The following is a 20,694-nucleotide window of genomic DNA, read 5'->3' on the forward strand; positions in this document are numbered from 1 at the left end:
GAAAATGCACTTGTGAAGTTCATATAAGAACAAATGCAAAGTACTCCTCTTAGGAAGGAATAGTCAATTTGCACACATGCAAAATGGGAATTGACTGTCTAGGAAGGAGTACTGCAGAAAGGTGTCTGGGGTCATAATAGATCACAAGCTAAATATGAGTTGATGTTGCATGTTTGATGTTGCTAAAAAAAGCAAACATCATTTTGGGATGTAGTAACAGGAGCATTATAAGCAAGGGACAAGAAGTAATTCTTCTGCTTTACTCTGCACTGATACAGCCTCTACTGGAGTATTGTGTCCATTTCTGGGAGCCGGAGGCCCACGGCTAGCAGCTGGGGGCCAGGAGCATGTGGTTGGGACCCAAACTGGGCACAAGGCCGGAGCAGAGCTGAGGGGACAGCAGGGCTGGGTGGCGCTCTTTCCCTGCTCTGTGCTGGGGCTGGCCCCGGGCCCTGCTGCGCGCCCCCTAGTGGAGTGCCCCCCACAGTTTGGAGACGGCTGACATAAAAATTACAAGGAAGAGAGAGAAAAAATGTTTTTAATGTCTGAGGATAGGACAAGAAGCAATGAGCTAAAATTGCAGCAAGGGCAGCTTAGGTTGGACATTAGGAAAAACTTCCTAACTCTCATAGTGGTTAAGCACTGGAATAAATTGTCTAGGGACGTAGTGGAATCTCCATTATTGGAGATTTTTAAAAGCAGGTTAGACAAATGCCTGCCAGGGGTCGTCTAAATAATATTTTTTCCTGCCACTAGGTCCCTTCCAATCCTTTGATTCTATTTATTGGAGATGAAAGGCTTGATTAATATTAACCTTGATCATGCTTGTCCTCACCCCAGATTCTATTTAGATAAGGTTGTTTGGGTTTTTGGTTTTATTTTTATTTTTTTTCCATGGGTGTGTTACACTTTTCTCTAACAGTTTCAAAAGCAGTTTTAAAACTGTATTGGGTAGAGATGGGAGAGTGGTAAGCTCTTCAGTAATGAAGGGTCTTCTGCCTGCTCCTGGTCTTATTTTACTATGTAACTAATCTCAATTAAATCGGCACATAACTTTACATAATGTACAGTAATAGTATACATGGCAATAGCCTCATACAGTACAGAATACACTGTGCTTAGCATATAGTCAATTAACAATGATAATGATTAAATGGAAAAACATTTCATTAACTCAAAGTTAAGGCTGCCTGATAATAGCTTGGGCCCTTTTTGAACACTGAGTTCAGCAAAACAGAAATTTCCAAAAGAGTTAAGGTAAACACCAATGTAACCTTAACTCCTCCTCCCTGGACTTGCAATAGCTATTGGGAATGATCTGTATGCATTCCAACTTAATTCCCTGTGTTATGTGTAAGTGTATTGAATGGTGGAGGAATAAGTTGGAATGGCTTGCAAGATCTAATGTTGTGATATGAGAAGATCTTGGGATTAGCTTGAGGAGCATCCTAGAGCTGTGAATGTGATCTGAGTAGATATGGGTCTGAGTCCTTTCCTCCCTCTCCCACTCATGTGTGTTGTCAAAGGGAGGAGGTGTGTGTGTATCTTGAGGTTCCAATGTGCATAATTTCAATACAAAACTGTATAGACTGTCAGTAGTAGGGCACTGAGGTCTTTTGGCCATGGCTATTGTCAGTAGTGAGGTGGGATCTGAGAGTAGCCTGTGGATTTAATGATGTGTAAGGGAAAGTATATGTTTAGATATCTTGTGTACAAGTGTGAAGGAGTTATAAAAGGATATGAAGCGGTTATTACATTTTACAAGCATGGTATTGTCTCTGCGGGGGAGTGAGCTCCGTGTTTGAGCATACAGCAAGTGCAGGTAGTGCCTCTCCATTACAGTGAAAAGGCAGGGTGGGAATGTGTGTGTTATGAGTGTATTGTGGCATCGCTCAAAGAAGGCAGAGTTAAGATTGCAGGGGTGTTTACCTTAACTCTGAATTTCCTGGGTTTCAGAAGTTTCAGTTTTACTGAGCTCAATATTCTGGCAGGACACTAGCTATCACTGGGCAACTATAACTCTGCGTTAACTGCTTGTTGCCATTTAATTTTCTAGGTTTTTAAACAAAGACGACTGTTTCTTAGTAGGAGTTAGTGGTTATTTAGATTTGATATGCTACTGTGGCTAGATAATCAAAAGACTTAGCTCGTATATAGTGCTTTTCATCAGTTGATCTCAAATAACTTTTACATCAGTAGCCCCATTTTACAGATAGGAAACTGAGTCTCAGAGGGGTGAAGTTATTTACCCAAGGTTACCCAGGAGGCCAGTGGCAGAGCTAGAAATAGTCCCAGCCCAGTGGTCTTTCCATTAAGTCTCATGGTTGTGTGAGATTCGTCAGTGCTCCTCCCCCCTTTGTACATTTTGATATAATGGAGTGGGGTAATTGTCGTGCTTTGAAATGTTTGCAGTGAAGAAGAGCTCTGTGTAACCCCAGGAGCTTGTGCGTCTCACAAACAGAAGTTGGTTCAATGAAAGATATTTCCTCACACACCTTGTGTCTCTAGATGCTAACAAGGCTCATGAGAGAAATCTCATCCATAGTCTATGACCCAAATCCTTGACAGTTTTATTACATGATAGCTACAGTAACTTTAAGCATGTGAAAGAAAACTGGTGTGTGTGTCTCCCCGTGTCCCCTTGTCCATCCCGTTTTCATCTCATTAAGCCATTAGTTGGCACTGTAGAAGCCATAAACACATAAGAAGTTGCTCTTTATTATATCCTGTCCTATGCTGCTGTGTACATGTAGGAAGCAGTTTACTGGAGGACCATACGCTACCTTGGTATGTGTCCTGAGCTGCACACTGAACTGGGCTCTTCACTACCACTATTCACCCCCAGCTGGTGTTTAAATTTGTTACCTTCATTCCCTTCACCCCAGATCTCTGCCCACATGAAGGGGCAGGAAAGATGCCGGATCCCTGCAGCGGTCCCAGCACATACACAGAAGGGGATAATTCAGAGCTGACAAGTGCCTCCCGGTACTTGCAACCACAACTTTCTTTGCTACCCTTGCATAGCTGAGAGCTGCATTGACATAACCTAAATGTATTAACGCAACGGTATTTTTCAAGTGATTGCATTTGACTATTTCCAAGTTCACGTGTATATTTAAATTCCTGGTTTATTAGAACAAACGATTTAAAATCTTCCCCCAAACAAGAAGATTTTGTTTTAAGGAGATTTTTTTCAAATTTATTTTCAAAAGCACAAATGACAATTGGCACCTAACTGCAATTTATGCCTTTGAAAATCATCTTTTTATTATATACACATGCAAAATGATTTACTTCCTACATTGCAGACATGGTTTCAATGAGAAATAATATATATTGTAACACTTTCTAAAAAGTGTCTAATGTGGTGCTATCATATATTAATAAGCGTATACATTTTTCCTAACTGTAAAAAAGAACTCACTTTAACTCCATGGCATTTTATTAGTTTCTTAATAGCTTGTAACATGGACAGAAATTTATTTTTGTTTGCTCTGGGTTTCCAGAGGACGACTATAAATTGGCTAATTAAATATATTGGAGGGAAGAAAATATGTATTTTTGGAGGGGAAATAATTTTAAACCAGTTTACATTCTCTCATCCATGACTATACTGCGCTAACAAGGTTAGGTGATTGAGAAACATGTAGCTATCCCAAGTCCTTCAGAATTGGTACAATGCTTTGTCTTCTACAATGAAGATCTCTACTAAGTGTGTATGTTAGGGGATGGAATAATTCATGTTTGTCATAAAAGAATTGATCTTGACCAACTAAAACTGACAGTCATCAGCATTTTGTCACAAACTTCTGTTCTTAGCTGGCTCTGTAGCTCAGCTCAGTTCCTCAGATAGATCTCCATCCAACCTCTCTTCTGAGCTTTTGTCTTAGGCAAACCTTTACACACCTGGGGATCTTCTCTGGCACACCCTAGGTAGTTTGCCAGATGAAGAAGGTGCCTTCTTCCTAGAAGGTCGTCTTCTCTGACAACTTTGCCTAAGAGCTTCTCTCTTTTCTGTAAAAGCAGCAGAGAGTCCTGTGGCACCTTATAGACTAACAGACGTATTGGAGCATAAGCTTTCGTGGGTGAATGCCCACTTCGTTGGATACATGTGATGAAGTGGGTATTCACCCACGAAAGCTTATGCTCTAATACGTCTGTTAGTCTATAAGGTGTCACAGGACTCTTAGTCTGGATCTGTAAAAGCGGCAAACATGGCTACCCTTCTGATCTCTTTTCTAATATTCCCTGTTGTTAAGTGACTTGGGTAATGGGGCATTATGTCAGGGAGAGGAGGAGGCTTTCAAACAAGATGCCTGAGAAGCAGAGTTTATTGGTCCACTAGAGAAGAAGCACCTTCTTGATCATGCATATTCCTGAGGCTTGCTAAAGAGTAGCTGGTGAACCGTAGCCTCCCAGGGAGCTGTTATGGGGTGGCATGGATGAGGGGAGGCATTAGGAAAATTTGGGTTGAGGGATTGGCAGGGGGAGTGTCTTTGAGAAGCAGAGCTAGCAGTTGTAATGAATGTGCTTGAGCAATCTGAACAGTAAAACAATTTAATGTCTTCTTTCCTAGTCAATCCTCCATGGTTACAAAAAAAGAGATGCCAGTTCTTTCATAAGCATGGCTCTTCTAGCTTATAGAACAACACTTTGTGTACTGTAACTTGTGATGTCCTAACTCTCCATAACTCTCTTTTGTTTTTTGGGTACTGGATAGGAGTTATACAAACTTTTTTTCCCTATAACAGAGCAATTAAAGGAAATCAGCTTTCTATAACAGATAAAGGGAAAATATGCCTGAAGCCCATAAGATACATTCCAGATCTTTACATTAGCTGCTATTTCTTTTAATTTCCCTTAATGTAGAAGAGGATTATGTTGTTAATATAATGGTTAAAAGAAAAGGAGTACTTGTGGCACCTTAGAGACTAACAAATTTATTTGAGCATAAGCTTTTGTGAGCTACAGCTCACTTCACTGGATGCATTCAGTGGAAAATACAGTGGGGAGATGATTTATATACACAGAGAACATGAAACAATGGGTGTTATCATACACACTGTAAGGAGAGTGATCACTTAAGATGAACTATTACCAGCAGGGGTGGGGGGGAAGAAAACCTTTTGTAGTGATAATCAAGGTGGGCCATTTCCAGCGGTTGACAAGAACGTCTGAGGAATGGTGGGAGGTGGGGAAATAACATGGGGAAATAGTTTTACTTTGTATAATGACCTATCCACTCCCAGTCTCTATTCAAACCTAAGTTAATTGTATCCAGTTTGCAAATTAATTCCAGTTCAGCAGTCTCTTGTTGAAGTCTGTTTTTGTTGAAGAATAACCACTCTTAGGTCTGTAATCAAGTGACCAGAGAGATTGAAGTGTTCTCCGACTGGTTTTTGAATGTTATAATTCTTGACGTCTGATTTGTGTCCATTTATTCTTTTAAGTAGAGGCTCTCCAGTTTGACCAATGTACATGGCAGAGGGGCATTGCTGGCACATGATGGCATATATCACATTGGTAGATGCGCAGGTGAACGAGCCTCTGATAGTGTGGCTGATGTGATTAGGCCCTCTGATGGTGTCCCCTGAATAGATACGTGGACACAGTTGGCAACGGGCTTTGTTGCAAGGATAGGTTCCTGGGTTAGTGGTTCTGGTGTGTGGTTGCTGTTGAGTCAAGAATTATAACATTCACAAACCAGTCGGAGAACACTCCTTCCCCCCCCCCCCCGCTGGTAATAGCTCATCTTAAGTGATCACTCTCCTTACAGTGTGTATGATAACACCCATTGTTTCATGTTCTCTGTGTATATAAATAATCTCCCCACTGTATTTTCCACTGAATGCATCCGATGAAGTGAGCTGTAGCTCCTGAAAGCTTATGCTCTAATAAATTTGTTAGTCTCTAAGGTGCCACAAGTATTGCTTTTCTTTTTGTGAATACAGACTAACACGGCTGCTACTCTGAAACCTGTCAATATAATGGTTGACGCTGGAAACCTTGTCTATGTCATGAAGTCTTCCAGTCTTTTAAAATTACCAATATATACTGAGCTTTAGGCAACATGTAAATGATAAAGTACAGTGTTTTTGTGCCATTGAAATTGTGGTCCAGGATTTTCATTTTTGGACAATCCTCCCTCCATAGTTATCTTCATCTCATTATTATCCTGTCTTATGTGGGAGTCTGAAACCTTTATTGTTACAGATGTGAAAAAAGTTTCTATGAAGCTCGGGATCTCCGGCAGCACATGAACAAGCATCTTGGTGTGAAACCATTCCAGTGTGAGTTCTGTGGGAAGTGTTACAGTTGGAAGAAAGATTGGTATTCTCATGTGAAGTCCCATTCTGTCACAGATCCTTACAGGTGAGTGAGGGTCAGTTCACAACTGTTGTAAGCTGAGCACACTAAGGTGTTGCTGACCCACAGCTCTAATTAGACCAGTGAGGATCTGCTTCTTTGCCAAGAGCTATCCATAGTTAGAGACATGTAGCTTTCAGCAACAGATATAAAAGAATAACTTCATATGATGATCTCAGTTGAAGAAGAGATCTTGAATGTTTATGGATCAGTGTCCTAACAGAGAAAGCACAAGATGGGGTGCTAGTTAGTGTCTACTACCGACCACCAGATCACACTGGAGAAAAGGATAACTGGCTTCTTAATATATAGGGGGGGAAAAAGCTGCGTGATCTTGGGGGACTTCAATCTGAGTGACATACTGGAGCTCCCAGGCTGCCAGTAGTAAAATGTCCTTGGAATTTCTAAAACTGGTAAAGGACAATTTCCCAGGAAATGTTACTTCCAACATGAGGGAATTCTATATTAGACTCATTTGACAGATAAGGTATTGATCACACAACTGAAAATTAGTGGTTGCTGAGTGATACGAGTGACCGTGACTTTATTACATTCGTTGTGTGCAAACAGAATGACGTGCAAGCCAGTAATACATACACACACACACACACGCACTTGGTGCTTTAAAAGAGCTAATTTCATAAAGCTGAAAACAATTATGAGTCAAATTAGCTAGGAGAAAGTGTTTTTGCCCCCAAAACAACAATCCCGGAATTCAGAGAGAGAAGTTAGTTGGCTTAAAAAAACAGTGTGGCTTAGAGGGGAATTAAAAGCAGCTCACGCTCTCGTGCGCACTCTCTCTCTGTTATGGGATTGTTCTTTTGGGCAGAATTCCTTTCCCCAGCTGATTTGACTTATTGTTTATCAGCTTTGTGAAATGGTACTTTAAAGCACGGTGTTTGTGCGTTACTGGCTTGGACTTTATTCTGTTTGCATATAAACGTAGTCAAGTGATGATCATTTGTGTCACTAAACAACCATTAAATTTCAGTTGTGTGATGAATGAAAATATATAATATAGGGGGAGGGCGAGGGAGGGCTTGGAAAGATTAAATCTAGTAACACATAACTGGTTTCACTTTCCCTCTAAGACATTTACTGATTTAAAAAAAAATTAGTCCTTCCAAGCCTAAATATTAATTAGAAGCTATCTACTTCCCCTTTTTTTCTGTTGGTTTTGTGTGTTGTCTCTCTTTCTCGTTGAATGATTACATTTTTATCAGTATATGTCAGTAAATGTTGATTTCGCTCTACACACACAAACTGACAAAAATATTTCTGTTGCTAGTAATCAAAATTTACAGATAGGCAAAGTAAGAAAAATTCTGCTTGAGATCTTACTAGAGTCAAAATTCAGTGATTTAGACTTTTGAATTAGACTTGTTACAAATAGAATAGACTAGTGAATTAATAGTATAAATAGGTTTTAGTTGGAGTTTAAGGATATTTACATTGTCAAATGACAGGTCAAAATATACTGTTTGTGTTTTAATGGTTTGTAAAGCTTTAATTGTCTGACCACCCTCCAATAATTTTTCACAACTCTGGACATTTAAATAGATAATCTAAAATAATGCTAAAAATAACATCAATATCTGTTGAAATTCTGGGGAAAAAGTCAAATTCTGCAAAGCCTAGTTATAGTCATTGCTAGAAATTGTAGAAAATTGATAGAGAAGCAAAAAGTCACAAGGAAAAATCAATAGCCAGCAAAATTAAAGACAATAAGAAGGAGTTTTTTAAATATGTGAGGAACAAAAGGAATCCTAACAATAGTATTGGTCCATTGCTAGATAGAAATAGTACAATTGTCAATAATAATGCAGAAAAAGCAGTGTTCAATAAATATCTTCTGTGTTTGGTAAAAGGTCGGATGATTTCATAATCAAAAATTACAGGAGAGTGATATAATGCCAATCAACATAGATTTATGGAAAATAGATCCTGTCAAACTAACTTGATCTTTTTCTGATGGGATTAGATTCTAAGGCCAGAAGGGACCATTGTGATCATCTAGTCTGACCTCCTGCATAACACAGGCCATAGAACTACCCCAGAACAATTCATGTTTGAACTAGAGCATGTCTTCTTGAAAAAATCCACTTCTGATTTAGAAATCCACCACAACCTTTGTCAGATTGTTCCAATTGTTGATTACCCTCACTGTTAAAAATGTATGCCTTATTTCCAATGAGAAATTGTCTAGCTTCAGCTTCCAACCGCTGGACCTTGTTATACCTCTCTCTCCTAGATTGAAGAGCTCGTTATCAAAAATTTACTCCCATGTTAAGAACTTGTAGACTGTGTTCATGTCACCCCTTAACCTTCACTTTGTTAAGCTAAATAGAGCAAGCTCCTCCAGTCTGTGGCCTGGTCTACATTTAAAAATTAGATCAACGAAGTTGTGTTGCTCAGGGTTGTTGAAACAATTTGCTTCTTGAGCTCAGGAGTTAGGTTGACGTAATCCCTACTGTCAACCTAGCTACCACATCTTGGAGAGATGGACTACATGGATGGAAAAGCCCCTACTGTCAGTGTAGAAGTGTCTGCACTACAGCGGCATAGCTGCAGCTGTTCTGCTATAGCGCTTGTAGTGTAAACGTAGCCTATCACTATAAGGCATGCTTTCTAATCCTTTAATCATTCTCGTGGCTCTTCCAATCCCTTTCCAATTTATCAACATCTTTCTTGAATTGTGGACAACAGAACTGGAGACAGTATTCCAGCAGCGGTCACACCAGTAACAAATACAGAGGTAAAATAACCTCTTTATTCGTACAAGTTTTGATTTATGAAGATACTAATATTGATGTAATATACTTAAACTTCTGTAAAGAATTTGGCATAGTGTTGCACAATATTTTGATTAAGAAACTAGAACTACACTAAATTAACATGGCACACATTAAATGTGCTAACTGATATGTCTCAAAATGTAATTGTAAATGGGAAATGCTTATCGAGCAGATGTTTGCAAACCACACAGATTCAGAGAGTGGTAAATAGTGAAGAGGATGGATCACTGACACAGATGGATCTGGAACTACATCCAGTTCCCTTCAGTATCTTCAGGGAAAACTGAAGCTGGTAAAGTTCCCTATGGAATGCTTTCAGGAAACAAAATGGGGATACATCAGAATTACTTGGCATCACTAGCATACACTTCAGGATCCCGAATCCCATCTGTTCATCCATAACCTTATTTAGGCTTTATAAAAGATGCAGCACATGGTTAGCATTTTAGTCCATGTCCATGACTGCCTTTCCTGTGGGTGGCAAATTAATAATTGTACATGGAGGAGTCATGGTTATGTTCATTGGTTGAATACGTGCATTTCTTAAAACATTTTTTCCCCTAATGTACAAATAGCACAAACTAGGTCATTAAGGGCCAGAAGCAAACTTATTAGTACGGAGAATATAGCGATACTATTTCAAAACAGTTTCTTGCATTAATAATGTACAAATAAAACTGTCTGATGTAGCCAGTATTCCAATTCAAATATCATGTAGAAAATAGCATTGAGAGGATTCTGTAGGCTATCCCCTAAAGTGTATGTAGAAAATGGGTAATTCAACAAACTTAGTTACTTGGAGTACTTTACCTCTGCCCTCACACCTCCATCATTCTCCACGTACGCCTGCATAGTATGCATCCTCAAAGATAACAATATGAGCTACAAATAATAATGCATGTGAAACTTTAGAAGGATTAGTATGTCTTATGCAAAGTTAGAAATGTTTTGGTTATTAATCTTTGTGGTTTTGCTAATGTGGAATGGTGAGTGGAAGTTTGCGTCCAGGATTAAGAAAGCATGTGGGTGTAGTCTCATGGCACAATAATATTTTAAAATCTGAAACCATTTCTCTTACATTGGAGCATCAGAATCTAATATCTTTAATTATAAAACTGGTATTCCTTTAAACTTTTCCTATTTAAGTTAAAATGCGCTTTAAAAGCTTAACCTAAAATAGGCATGGGATAATGGTTTCAAGCATATTTTCTGTATCTAATAGGTATTCTTCTCACATTTTAGATGTAATGTGTGTGGCAAAGAATTCTATGAGAAAGCTTGTATAGAAGACATGTAAAGAAAGCCACTCATGGGAAGAAAGGGAGAGCAAAGCAAATCTGGAACGCGTGTGTGAGCACTGTGGAAGAAAATTCACCCAACTGCGAGAATACAGACGACACATGAATAATCATGAGGGTACACAGAAAATAAGTGATTGTGTCCTTTCTGTAAAAATACTAGTATTTTAACAGATAATATGTTTAGGGTCCCCATGAGTGGGGAGCCACAAGGAAATAGTTATGGATCATCAAGTCAACAGAAAGTAGGGTTTACACTCATCCTGTTATTTGACATGTTTCTAGCGACTTCCAAAAGTAGACATTAGAATCCTTCTAAAACCTTATAGCACTGGTCATGCAATAGATACAAAAGGTGTATTCTCAGTACTCTGGAAGGGTTGTAATAAAACACATTTTCAGGTGTTTCGGTGAGACTCCATAAAGTTTTTTGTGTGTGGCAAGGATTAATATTGTGTAAAAATTATTAAAATATTCAACTTCTACATAAGTGCAACCCTACCTCTTCTCTCCCCCCCCAAAGAAAAAAAAAGAGAGAGCAAGAGTGTGATTGATTGATTTCAAACACTTATAACTTCTAAAAATATTGTTTCCTTTTTTTGGACTGAAATTTGTCAGTTCATTAGTTTACAGTGGAGACTAAAACCTTTAAAGCATTTTGGGGACAATATGAACAGAACAGTTGGAATTAAGAAGTTTCCAATATATGCATAAGCATTTCATAAGGAAGCTCAGCATGAGACTTGGAATAATTGAATAGTCCTGACTAGCACTTTGTGTAGAAGTACATAATATTGTGGCAAAAATCACTTTTTCTAAACGTCCTTACCCATAAAGAACTGTAATAAGTCTAAAATCTCATTCACTGCTGGGGGGTAGAAATTTAAGTGTTTGTTTACATTAAAAAAAGAAGCACCTATAATGTCCCATATTTCTGCCATAAAGCTGTAGCAGTGTAATATAGGAAGTTAGCACTGAAATTTTCTTTTGTACGTCAGTGCAAATAGCGATCATACATACATTATGCATAATAATTTTTGCTATACACTGACTTGAGGAAGAAATAGTTTCAAACTAGGGATTTCAGGTTCAGTGGAAGATGGACACACAACTGTACAGAAATTAACAAAAATCAGTGAGTAGGATTTGGTTAGCAAGGTGCCAGGCAGTACATTTGGAGGAGAGATGGTACCAAATGGAAAGGCAAGAATGGGAGACATGGGATGTAACAGTGAGACTCTGTGCCCCAGGCGCTCCTAAGGTGAGACGCACAATATAGAGATATGCTCCATATAAGTGCCTGTGTAAAGTTTCGGGCTTTTTCTGTGCCTGCACAGATCCCCATTAACTGTCTGTTGCATCTCTATGAATAGAGATGTAGCCTCTCAGGCCCATTTCATTACCTTTGATACCTCTCTACCAGTTAACCCAATCTGTTACTTCTACCTCCCAGATTTAAATGAAAATTTATAGCTAGACAAAATATGGTTTTAGGAAATAGAAGCACCATCAACACAGATAGAAGCTTTAAAACCTAATCTCTTGGTGACATTTCAGAATGATATATAATGGCATGAAGATAAAAAGAAACGTTGGCAGAAAATGTTTCTGATATAGTTACAAATCCGATAACTTGGTTAGGAGATGGTGTATGGAAGAATGTTTAAAAGCAAGATCCTTTTTAAGGGAAAATCCTGTCCGCAATGGGATAGTTTTAGATGGGCCAAAAAGGTTTTTGCAAGCCTCGTCCTCTTCCGATGTTCTTTAACTTACAGGCTAAGCACAATTTTGTAATGATTATGTTGTAACTCTTGACCTCTACTATGAGGGTTCAGCTATACTTCTAGGATGAGATTTCCTAACACACTCAGCATTGCCTTCAAGAATAAGGCCATGCTGAGTACTTGTGAAAATAGTCCCTGTAACCTACTATTCATTTGTATTACAATATGACCCAAAGACCCCAGTGCACTACAAACATTAATAGGACAGCTCTTCTCCTCCAAGAGCTCGTCCTGGATTAACATATCTGATATAGTTGTGTATCCATCCCTCATATACTCTTGCTCTGGGCTGAGGGGGTTTTGCAGGCACTCTTCAAATATTATAGAATGCACTCAAATTTGTAGAGTAAGATTTTACTCACGTCTCTTTTGCTCTGTGATATGTGACTAGAAATTTTGTATTCATGGTTACCTATGAAAACAGTGGTTTTCAACATTTTTTCATTGGTGGACGCCTAAAAAATTTCAAATGGAGGTGCGGACCCCTTGGAAATCTAGACATAGTCTGGGGATCCCTAGGGGTCCTGTGGACCATAGTTGAAAAACCACTGTTCCATGGTAGCAAACAACCTTTCTCCGCCCTTAGACATAGTCTGTAGACCCCCTGGGCTCCGTGGACCACAGGTTTAAAACCACTGTATTAGAATGTTATCTTTGGGCCTAAATTTCTCATTCTCATTTACACAGATTTACCAAAACCTAATAATCTTCCTTCTCTTGTTTTGGTGATCAGGTTTTAAGCCTTTTGAATGTCTGACTTGCGTAGTAGCCTGGGCTGATGCACGTTCCTTAAGCGTCATGTGAGACACATACTGAGAACGACCATACGTGTGTCCAGTAATGCAATGAAGCGTACATAGATGCCCGGAACGCTACGGAAGCATATGACCAAGTTCCACAGGGATTAGTACCTTGCAAAATTATGCTGGAAAAGGACACCCTTCAGTTTCATAACCAGGGGACCCAGGTGGAACATGCCAATCAGTATTTAACAGCAGACATGCAAGAACAAGAAACTGAGATTAGCATTGGCAGTGAGGAGATTGAGACTGTGGTAGTGGCAGGAGAAACATTGAAGCTATTGAAGCTGTTGGCAGCTACTGAGGAATGTACATCAGTATCCACTCTTTCTGACCAAAGGCATCATGCAGGTGGTGAATTATGTATTGGCACAACAGCAGGACAGAAAATAGCTGAAGTTACACAAGCCATTGAAACTGTAAAAGTAGAAGTGGCCCACATCTCAGAACAGAGTGAACACCATCTCTAACAGAGAGGAGAAGAGTGCAGTATTGTCATGTAACAAGCTAAGTATTAACTGTGAGTATTTGAGGCTTACAGTAATACTGACTTTCAGATACAGAATCTCCTATATTGAGTTTCTTGGCTGCAGAATGATATTGCACAATGCACTGGTTAAAAAAATAAAATAAAGTGCAGATACTTCAGTACAGAGCAAGAGTTTGGAAGACTGATTTCTGGTATCAGTCCTCAATTAGTACAGAAAGGTCTAAAAATAAATATTTCCTGTGTAATGGCAGTAAGTATCATGTTGTAAATTTTTTTATAAACTTTTACAAAGAAGCTGTGCTAGAATTGTACAGCTGTTTACAGTAGCATTTTGCTTTTGTTTTAATATGTATTTCATCAGGGTCAGTGAATGAAGTTTAAGTGATGGGTTCTGTCATCTTTTCTTTCACTCTCCAAATCAGGGGATGTTGGACTACTGTGGAGTGCGTGTGGCCTTGTGAAGGGCTGTGGTATGGGGTCTTTTGCCTTAGGTAAACTTGCTAATTGTGTATAAATCTACAAAGGCTCCACAGGAATTTTGCAAAATTAGCTTAAGCTCCTCAGGAACTGTGTGGCCAGGGTCGTACACTTAAGGAGTCTGCAAACACACTGTACAATGACTTGCATAATCATGTAACTGTAACCAAATTTACTCAGTGAAGTCCATTGGAATCTGGGGAAAAACGGTCCACGTGGCGAACAATTACATTCCATAAAGTACAATGGGATCAATAGGGCTACTCAAATAGTAACTGCTCTTGCAGTGTGAATAGGGGTTTAGTCTGGCCCTATATGTGCAACCCTGTTTAATTTATTTTGCTAGTTCAGTTGTGTAAACAAAGCTTTACACAGCTTCATTGTACGTATCCAAGGTAGGCAAACTAATGATGGATGTAGAACTCTTCTAATTTTATATTAAATTTATGTGGAAGTTTCCACATGAAAAAAGTTAAGTGTAATTGGGTGCAGTTCTTTGGGAATGGGACACTGGTAGAAATCATCTGGTTTTTCCAACTACTGTATCATGGAGAATTGTTATTGAGAGGGCTGGGATGGTGGGAGTTAATAATTCCAAAATGGGGCAGACAGTAGCACTAGGATTGAATATATGAATGTCATAATGTCATGTTAAAAGCTAAATTTGTGACACATGCTGGAAATCTCCAAAGGCCTATTATAACCACAGCTATATGAAAACACGTGTAAGGCAGGCTGTTAATCCTGTTGCATCTCCTCATCTTTGTGGAAGAAACTTTCAGTCCCTATTGGTTAATATGTTAAAATAAAGTGAAGCAGAAATATTTGTTCTAATATTAAAGAAATCCCTTGCAATGAAGTTGCTAATCTTTTTCAGTGATGTATAATTCCCCTGGCTTTTGCCGGAAGCAGAAGCCCCGTCTCTGTCTCTACCAGCCCTGCCAATCTCTCATACTTGATCAAATCATTGTATCATGGCCATAACTTCTGTGTATGTATTGAGAGACTGCCATCCACTTTCATGTGTATTAAAGCAACATATATGTTTGGCATATTTGAAATTCATTATCTTTCAATACAATACAGCTCCAGATTGAAGGCAATAGACTATAGCAATGAATGAGAGAGACCGTGTCATCCAATCCTATATGCGCAACAGATGAAAAATGAACAACTTAAGCATGTATGTACATGAGGATTAGCTGAGACCAGCTTTGAGTTAGTATCCTTACATTAGCTTCAGCCTGTGTGTGATATAATCTACTCTCATTGTGTAAGATGCATACTGAGAGTGTTTAGTTCATGGACTAAACAGAAGATGTAGATGGTAGTTTTGAGTTCATGTTCTGAAAGGATATAGCATAAAAGCTTGTACTGTAAAAGTATTCAACGGGGGTAAGACCGCTGGTCCCTGCTAGATAAACTTAACAAATTGGTTATATTACAATTTTCTTGTGCGGCCTGTGAAACTGGCTTGCCTTACATATTAACAAAATAAGGGGTAAATCCCTGACAGGTGTCCAGCTCATTTGAATTAACATTTCTGTAAATGTTCCATCGCTTAGCTGAAAGATCTCATTTAGTAGGCTGTACAACAGACCACTTTCTATGTATTTTGCAGGCATGTAGATAAGCTGTTGAAAATATTACTTTTTTAAAAGCAATAACTAATGTAATTACGTTGAATTACTGCCTTGGGTCTGAACTGAGCTGTAGGTTACGGTATTCCAACGGACAAAATGTCTTCTGTGAGAACCAAACATGATGGCAATTTCATATTATTCACATACACCTTGTAACCTCTTATAATTGTGCTAGTCTCTAAGTATTGCAATGGAGTAAAATTGCATAAAACATACACTTGAAAAAAATAGTGCTAGTTGTATTTTCCTGAACACTTGTATACCCAAAAACATTATGGACAAGCACCCTGGAAAGATCAGTCTATGATAATATAAGCTAAAAACAGAGGTAAGTGTATCAGTTCTTATAACTATTATAATGTGAAAAGATTTTAATAGATTGTTAGGTGAATTTCCAAATTTTCTGAGTACTAGTAATTTATGCGTAAGTATATATTGATAAAGTTGTGAGGAAACATGTTCAGGACAACTATCTGTAAATATTGTTTAGAGCTTCAGTTGTATATTCAGTGTGCTACCTTTCAACACAATACTTGTTAGCATCTTAATTAATCCTTGGGTACCTTTATTTTTCATCCCTCTGGAGACAAAGGAGTCTGAATTTAATTAAAAAAAAAAAAGTATAATGCCTTCTGTAAGAACAAAAATATGTTTAATTGGCTTTATGACCTGCCACTCAATAAAATTGCAGAAAGGTTGTTAGATAAACAAAAAATCAAGCCAGCAATATGAAAATTAAAAGCTACGGCATCTCTTCCTTAACATGTACAGTTGTGCCTTAATTTTTTTCAGAATGGCATACAGTAAGTAGGGGAGTATCATTTAACCTTGCTGTTCCTGGATTTGTGAGGTTGCCTTTATTTAAGTACACCTCTTAAATTACTAGTTTGAGAGGTTACTACCCTACCACAATTTATGTGAAATCAGGCCATGAACATGAGCATTTAAGATTGTTGAAGCTAGATTTTTTGTTTATAAAAACTCATGAGAAACTCAGTCTATTTCTGAAGTATTCCTACTGAATTCCTGGACATAGTGAATTAAACGTCTTTGGTTTGTACATTCTGCTGTTTTGGTGTGTTAGATGTATAAAGTTCTGGTTATTTCTGTCATTAAATAAACAGATCTTTGCCATTATTCTTTTAAGCAACTTTCTTCAGAAAAGCGCACTCCAGAATTACATTTTTTGTGGTATGTAGCCACAGAATTCATGTTTAATTGCAAACTACTGAAGGGGCTCAGTTACTGGAGTGCAGTGAACAGCTCCAGTTTTACAATTGTGGATGGCCAGCTTAACTCCTTCCTAGAGAGTTAAATCTGAAGAACATTAATCATAGCAATTACTCATGCATTTGCATTAAATTACTCATGAGACCTTAAGGTCACTGGCTTTTTACTATGATGTGGTGGTTCTTTACTGCACCCACCCTTCATTTGAAAGGGGGCTGCTTTATGTTCAAGATCTTTGCATATTTTACTTAATTCCAGCTTTCTGCTATATAATTTATGAGGCAGGACCATGGCCTGCTCTCTCCCACCCAGTTGGTTTCCCGTTTTTTATGTATGTTGATAAGCATTCAGTGTGTTGGTACTTTTGTTTGACCAGTAATTGAAATTGTAGAAGTTGTCTGGGTAAAAGCTGAAGTTTCCACAGTTGGGAACTAGCCCCCCAGAAAAGATGCAATAATGGCAGTGAATTTGCTATCCAGCAAGCAATCAAGGGCTTTGGTTCTGAGGTGGAGAGGAGCAATCTGTTAGGCAACAACAGAGATTAGCTCTGAATTTGGAATGTGCTGGGGGAAGAGTGTGAATGGAGGTTTGAATCTTGTTCCATGCCCTGTTAACCCTTGACACCAATTAGCTGCACTCCCTCTCACCTTGATATGCCAGTAATGTCCAACAATAGTGAACACTTGTATCATTTTGTTAAAATGATCAGTGATGAACTAGTTAAGATTGCCACTTAAATTATCACCTACAAACACCCGATTGAGATCCCACTTCTCTGTTGCATTATTTGTTTCCTGCAGGCTCAGGCAGACATTACTGCATCACTTTGTGTGCAATTCATATTTTGGTTTTCTTTGCACTCACAGTTGCTATAGACCTGCATTCTTTTACGGTTTGTCCATTATTATTATTATTATTATTAATAAATATTATATTGGCAGTAGTGCTTAGAGATCAGTGTGTAGTTTAGTTGAGTAGCAGAACACTGAGTTACAGATTGCAACCAATATTATGTGCCCGAGGATGCCGGTAGCCTTTTCATACAACTGTTTGCACAACAGCAGTTGAAAGAACATCTACAGTGGGATCTGATTATACATGGATATTAAATGCATTCATGTTCAGACTTGTACTACATGAAGCAAGGTACAGACTCTTTGCAAATGAAACAACCCCTTTGTTCCCCTACCGATTTAGCTGATCCCCTCATAAGCAAACCCACTCAAAATAAATTTAAAAATTGTGGAACTAACATGTTTAGCACCATCACATTGTTCACTTCGCTTGTGTATTTTATGCCTTCTCTCCTCCTGGCTCTGTTTGTCTATTTAGACAGTATTGCCACACTGTGAGAATAATCCTGGAATGACTTCAAGAGTCATGGTGAATTCTCCACCACTGACAATTTTTAAATCAAGATTGGATGCTTTTCTAAAAGATGCACTCTAGGAATTTTTGGGGGATGTTCATGGCCTGAGTTATACAGGAGGTCAGATTAGACTACCACAATGGTCCCTTCTGGCCTTGGACTACATGAAATTATGAATTGTTTCCTTGTACTTGCCTATTGGATGTCTTCTGTCTTAAACTGTAAGCTTTTTGAGGCATCCGATGAAGTGAGCTGTAGCTCACGAAAGCTTATGCTCTAATAAATTTGTTAGTCTCTAAGGTGCCACAAGTACTCCTTTTCTTTTTGCAAATACAGACTAACACGGCTGCTACTCTGAAACCTTTTTGAGGCAGGGACTGTCTTTCTGTGATGTGCGTTCAGCACCTAGCACAATCGTGTCCTGGTCAGTGACTGGGGCTCCTATGTGCTACAGTAATACAAATAATCCAGTCTTATCTTCCTTATGCTATTGTTATCCAGGGATAGGAGGAAATGCAGAGAGAAGAATTTGAGATCAGGAAAGGAGCGAAGGATCCTGGGCAGGTGCCTGCGTTGGGGCAGAATAGAGTAGGCATGTGGTGGTGTCAATCATGGGGTAACCCCATCTGCAGAATTTAGGTATGAGAATGGAGTTCCTAACTCCTGGTTGGCTAACTACTGTCTGCTGAGGAAATCTGATAGATGAGGGATTCTCAACCTGGGGGTCTTTCCAGGAAGGCAGGGCGAGCCATGCCAAATTTGAGTGAAAAGGGCATTGCAAGTTGGCACTATTGTAGGAAGGTTGATCCAGTTTTTTTTTAAAGCAGCTTAGGTGAGACATAATTCAAAAAAGGTTGAGAATCTCTGTGCTAGATAATTTTGTTCCTAGTAGGTGAAGGGCTATGGGAGTTACACCAAGAAGATAGCACCATTTCAACAGCTTGATTCCTTCCTGACAGAGGGGAGGGAAAAAGCACCCTGTTGCCTCTTCATAAAATAGAATACAGTGCAGCACTGTTTTTGTCAGGACCCTGGACTGTGGCTCCATCCCCAAGTCCAAAGGAATGTGGATAAGGTTCTGGAAGCATCCTTGGGGGATTCCCCTCTCAGAAGCCATTCATCCAATTGCAAGTAAATTACATATTCCTTGCCATCTCAGGTGGGTAGCCACTACTGCCAGGTACTTTGTGAATACTCTTGGCAGGACGGTAGACAAGCTGAAAGGGTACTCTGTATGGGTAGTGGTTGTAGCTCACTGTAAATGTGTCCTGAAGATTGAGAGCCGTTAAACGAATGCTAAACTTCTAGAGAATTGATGGAGGCTAGTGTTGCTAATCAATATGAATTACAATAAACTTTAGTCATCTCAAGTCCAGTAAACTCATTTCCTCTCTCTTTGGAATATAAGGAATTAGCAAACATAGAAACCCCTCCCTCTGAAGTCCTGAGGTAGTACTACTGTGGTTCTTAATTAACGTAAGAAATCCACTTCTTCCCTGAGTTGTTTCATGAGATGGATCTGTGAAGAGGGACAGCAAAGTGGGGTGGAGAGCAGGCTCTGGTAATAAATCTCCATTGTTCTGAGGTAATCGTAGCCTGTGCCTGAAAAAAGTTGGATTGGGAGAAGGATGGTGGGGATTGGCACATAGCTCTTGACTTGAATATCAAACCTCTGGATGGCAGAGAGGGATGGGGCTCTCTTCCAGAAACACCAAGACTAATTAGAGGAGTAATCAACAGGTGTCTGTTGCTGATAGAAGTTCTGTCAGAAATGGCCCTAGTATCTAAATGGTTTTCTCCTCTTGGGAACTGTAGCAATACCCAGCACCCCCACTGTTGCCTATACTCAAGTTATATAATAGTTTATCTGTACAAGAAGTCCATAGGTCTGGCCCTCAGAAGGGTGATCTTCAGTGGTTGTTCGATTGAACAGATGTAACAAAGCTGCCCTCCTCATGGTGGTGGATGTGGCTATTGAATAGAGTGCTGTATCAGTTTTCCAAGGACTGCTTGGAGGGCAGTTCTAGCTACTTACTAGTCCTGCCAAAATGATGGCTTCCAGGCCAACCCTCATTTCCCCTGGAAGCTTGTTAATGAATGGGGATATTCTATCCAAGCTCACTCATATTTAGTAAATATGGCTTGATAGTTGGCTATGTGCAGTTAGAAACACCTAGAAATAGGCCTTTCTGCTTAAGAGGTCAAGGATCTTTGTCTTTTGAGTAGCTTTAGGGAATCCTGTTTGTTTGGAAATCCTTTTTGAGGTAGTTATCTTTTGTTACTGTTGAAGATATAAAAAGAAAAGGAGTATTTGGGGCACCTTAGACTAACAAATTTATTTGAGCATAAGCTTCAGGAGCTACAGCTCACTTCATCGGATGCATTCAGTGGAAAATAGTGGGGAGATTTATATACACCACACAACATGAAACAATGGGTTTT

The 20,694-nt window shown here is 39.0% G+C and overlaps 1 protein-coding gene and 1 long non-coding RNA gene across 2 annotated transcripts in view; one reads left to right on the forward strand and one right to left on the reverse strand.

The window, feature by feature from the left end:
* The window catches only part of ZBTB11 (zinc finger and BTB domain containing 11), a 33,051-nt gene extending 16,261 nt beyond the window's left edge, over nt 1-16,790 (forward strand). The window contains 10 exon segments of the mRNA XM_038404073.2: nt 6,214-6,372; nt 10,404-10,435; nt 10,438-10,491; nt 10,494-10,577; nt 12,977-13,083; nt 13,085-13,111; nt 13,113-13,146; nt 13,149-13,381; nt 13,383-13,419; nt 13,422-16,790. Of these exon segments, the coding sequence (XP_038260001.2) occupies nt 6,214-6,372; nt 10,404-10,435; nt 10,438-10,491; nt 10,494-10,577; nt 12,977-13,083; nt 13,085-13,111; nt 13,113-13,146; nt 13,149-13,381; nt 13,383-13,419; nt 13,422-13,513 (859 nt within the window). The 3' untranslated portion in view covers nt 13,514-16,790.
* LOC122459405 lies at nt 16,289-20,548 on the reverse strand. Its single transcript, XR_006280071.1, has 2 exons — nt 18,614-20,548; nt 16,289-18,478 (listed from the first exon to the last, which is right to left on the reverse strand). It is a non-coding gene; the product is annotated as an uncharacterized LOC122459405 (long non-coding RNA).
* Nucleotides 20,549-20,694: the final 146 nt, after the last annotated feature.

This window comes from Dermochelys coriacea, chromosome 1 (genome assembly GCF_009764565.3).
Source record: "Dermochelys coriacea isolate rDerCor1 chromosome 1, rDerCor1.pri.v4, whole genome shotgun sequence".
Classification (NCBI taxonomy): domain Eukaryota; kingdom Metazoa; phylum Chordata; order Testudines; family Dermochelyidae; genus Dermochelys; species Dermochelys coriacea.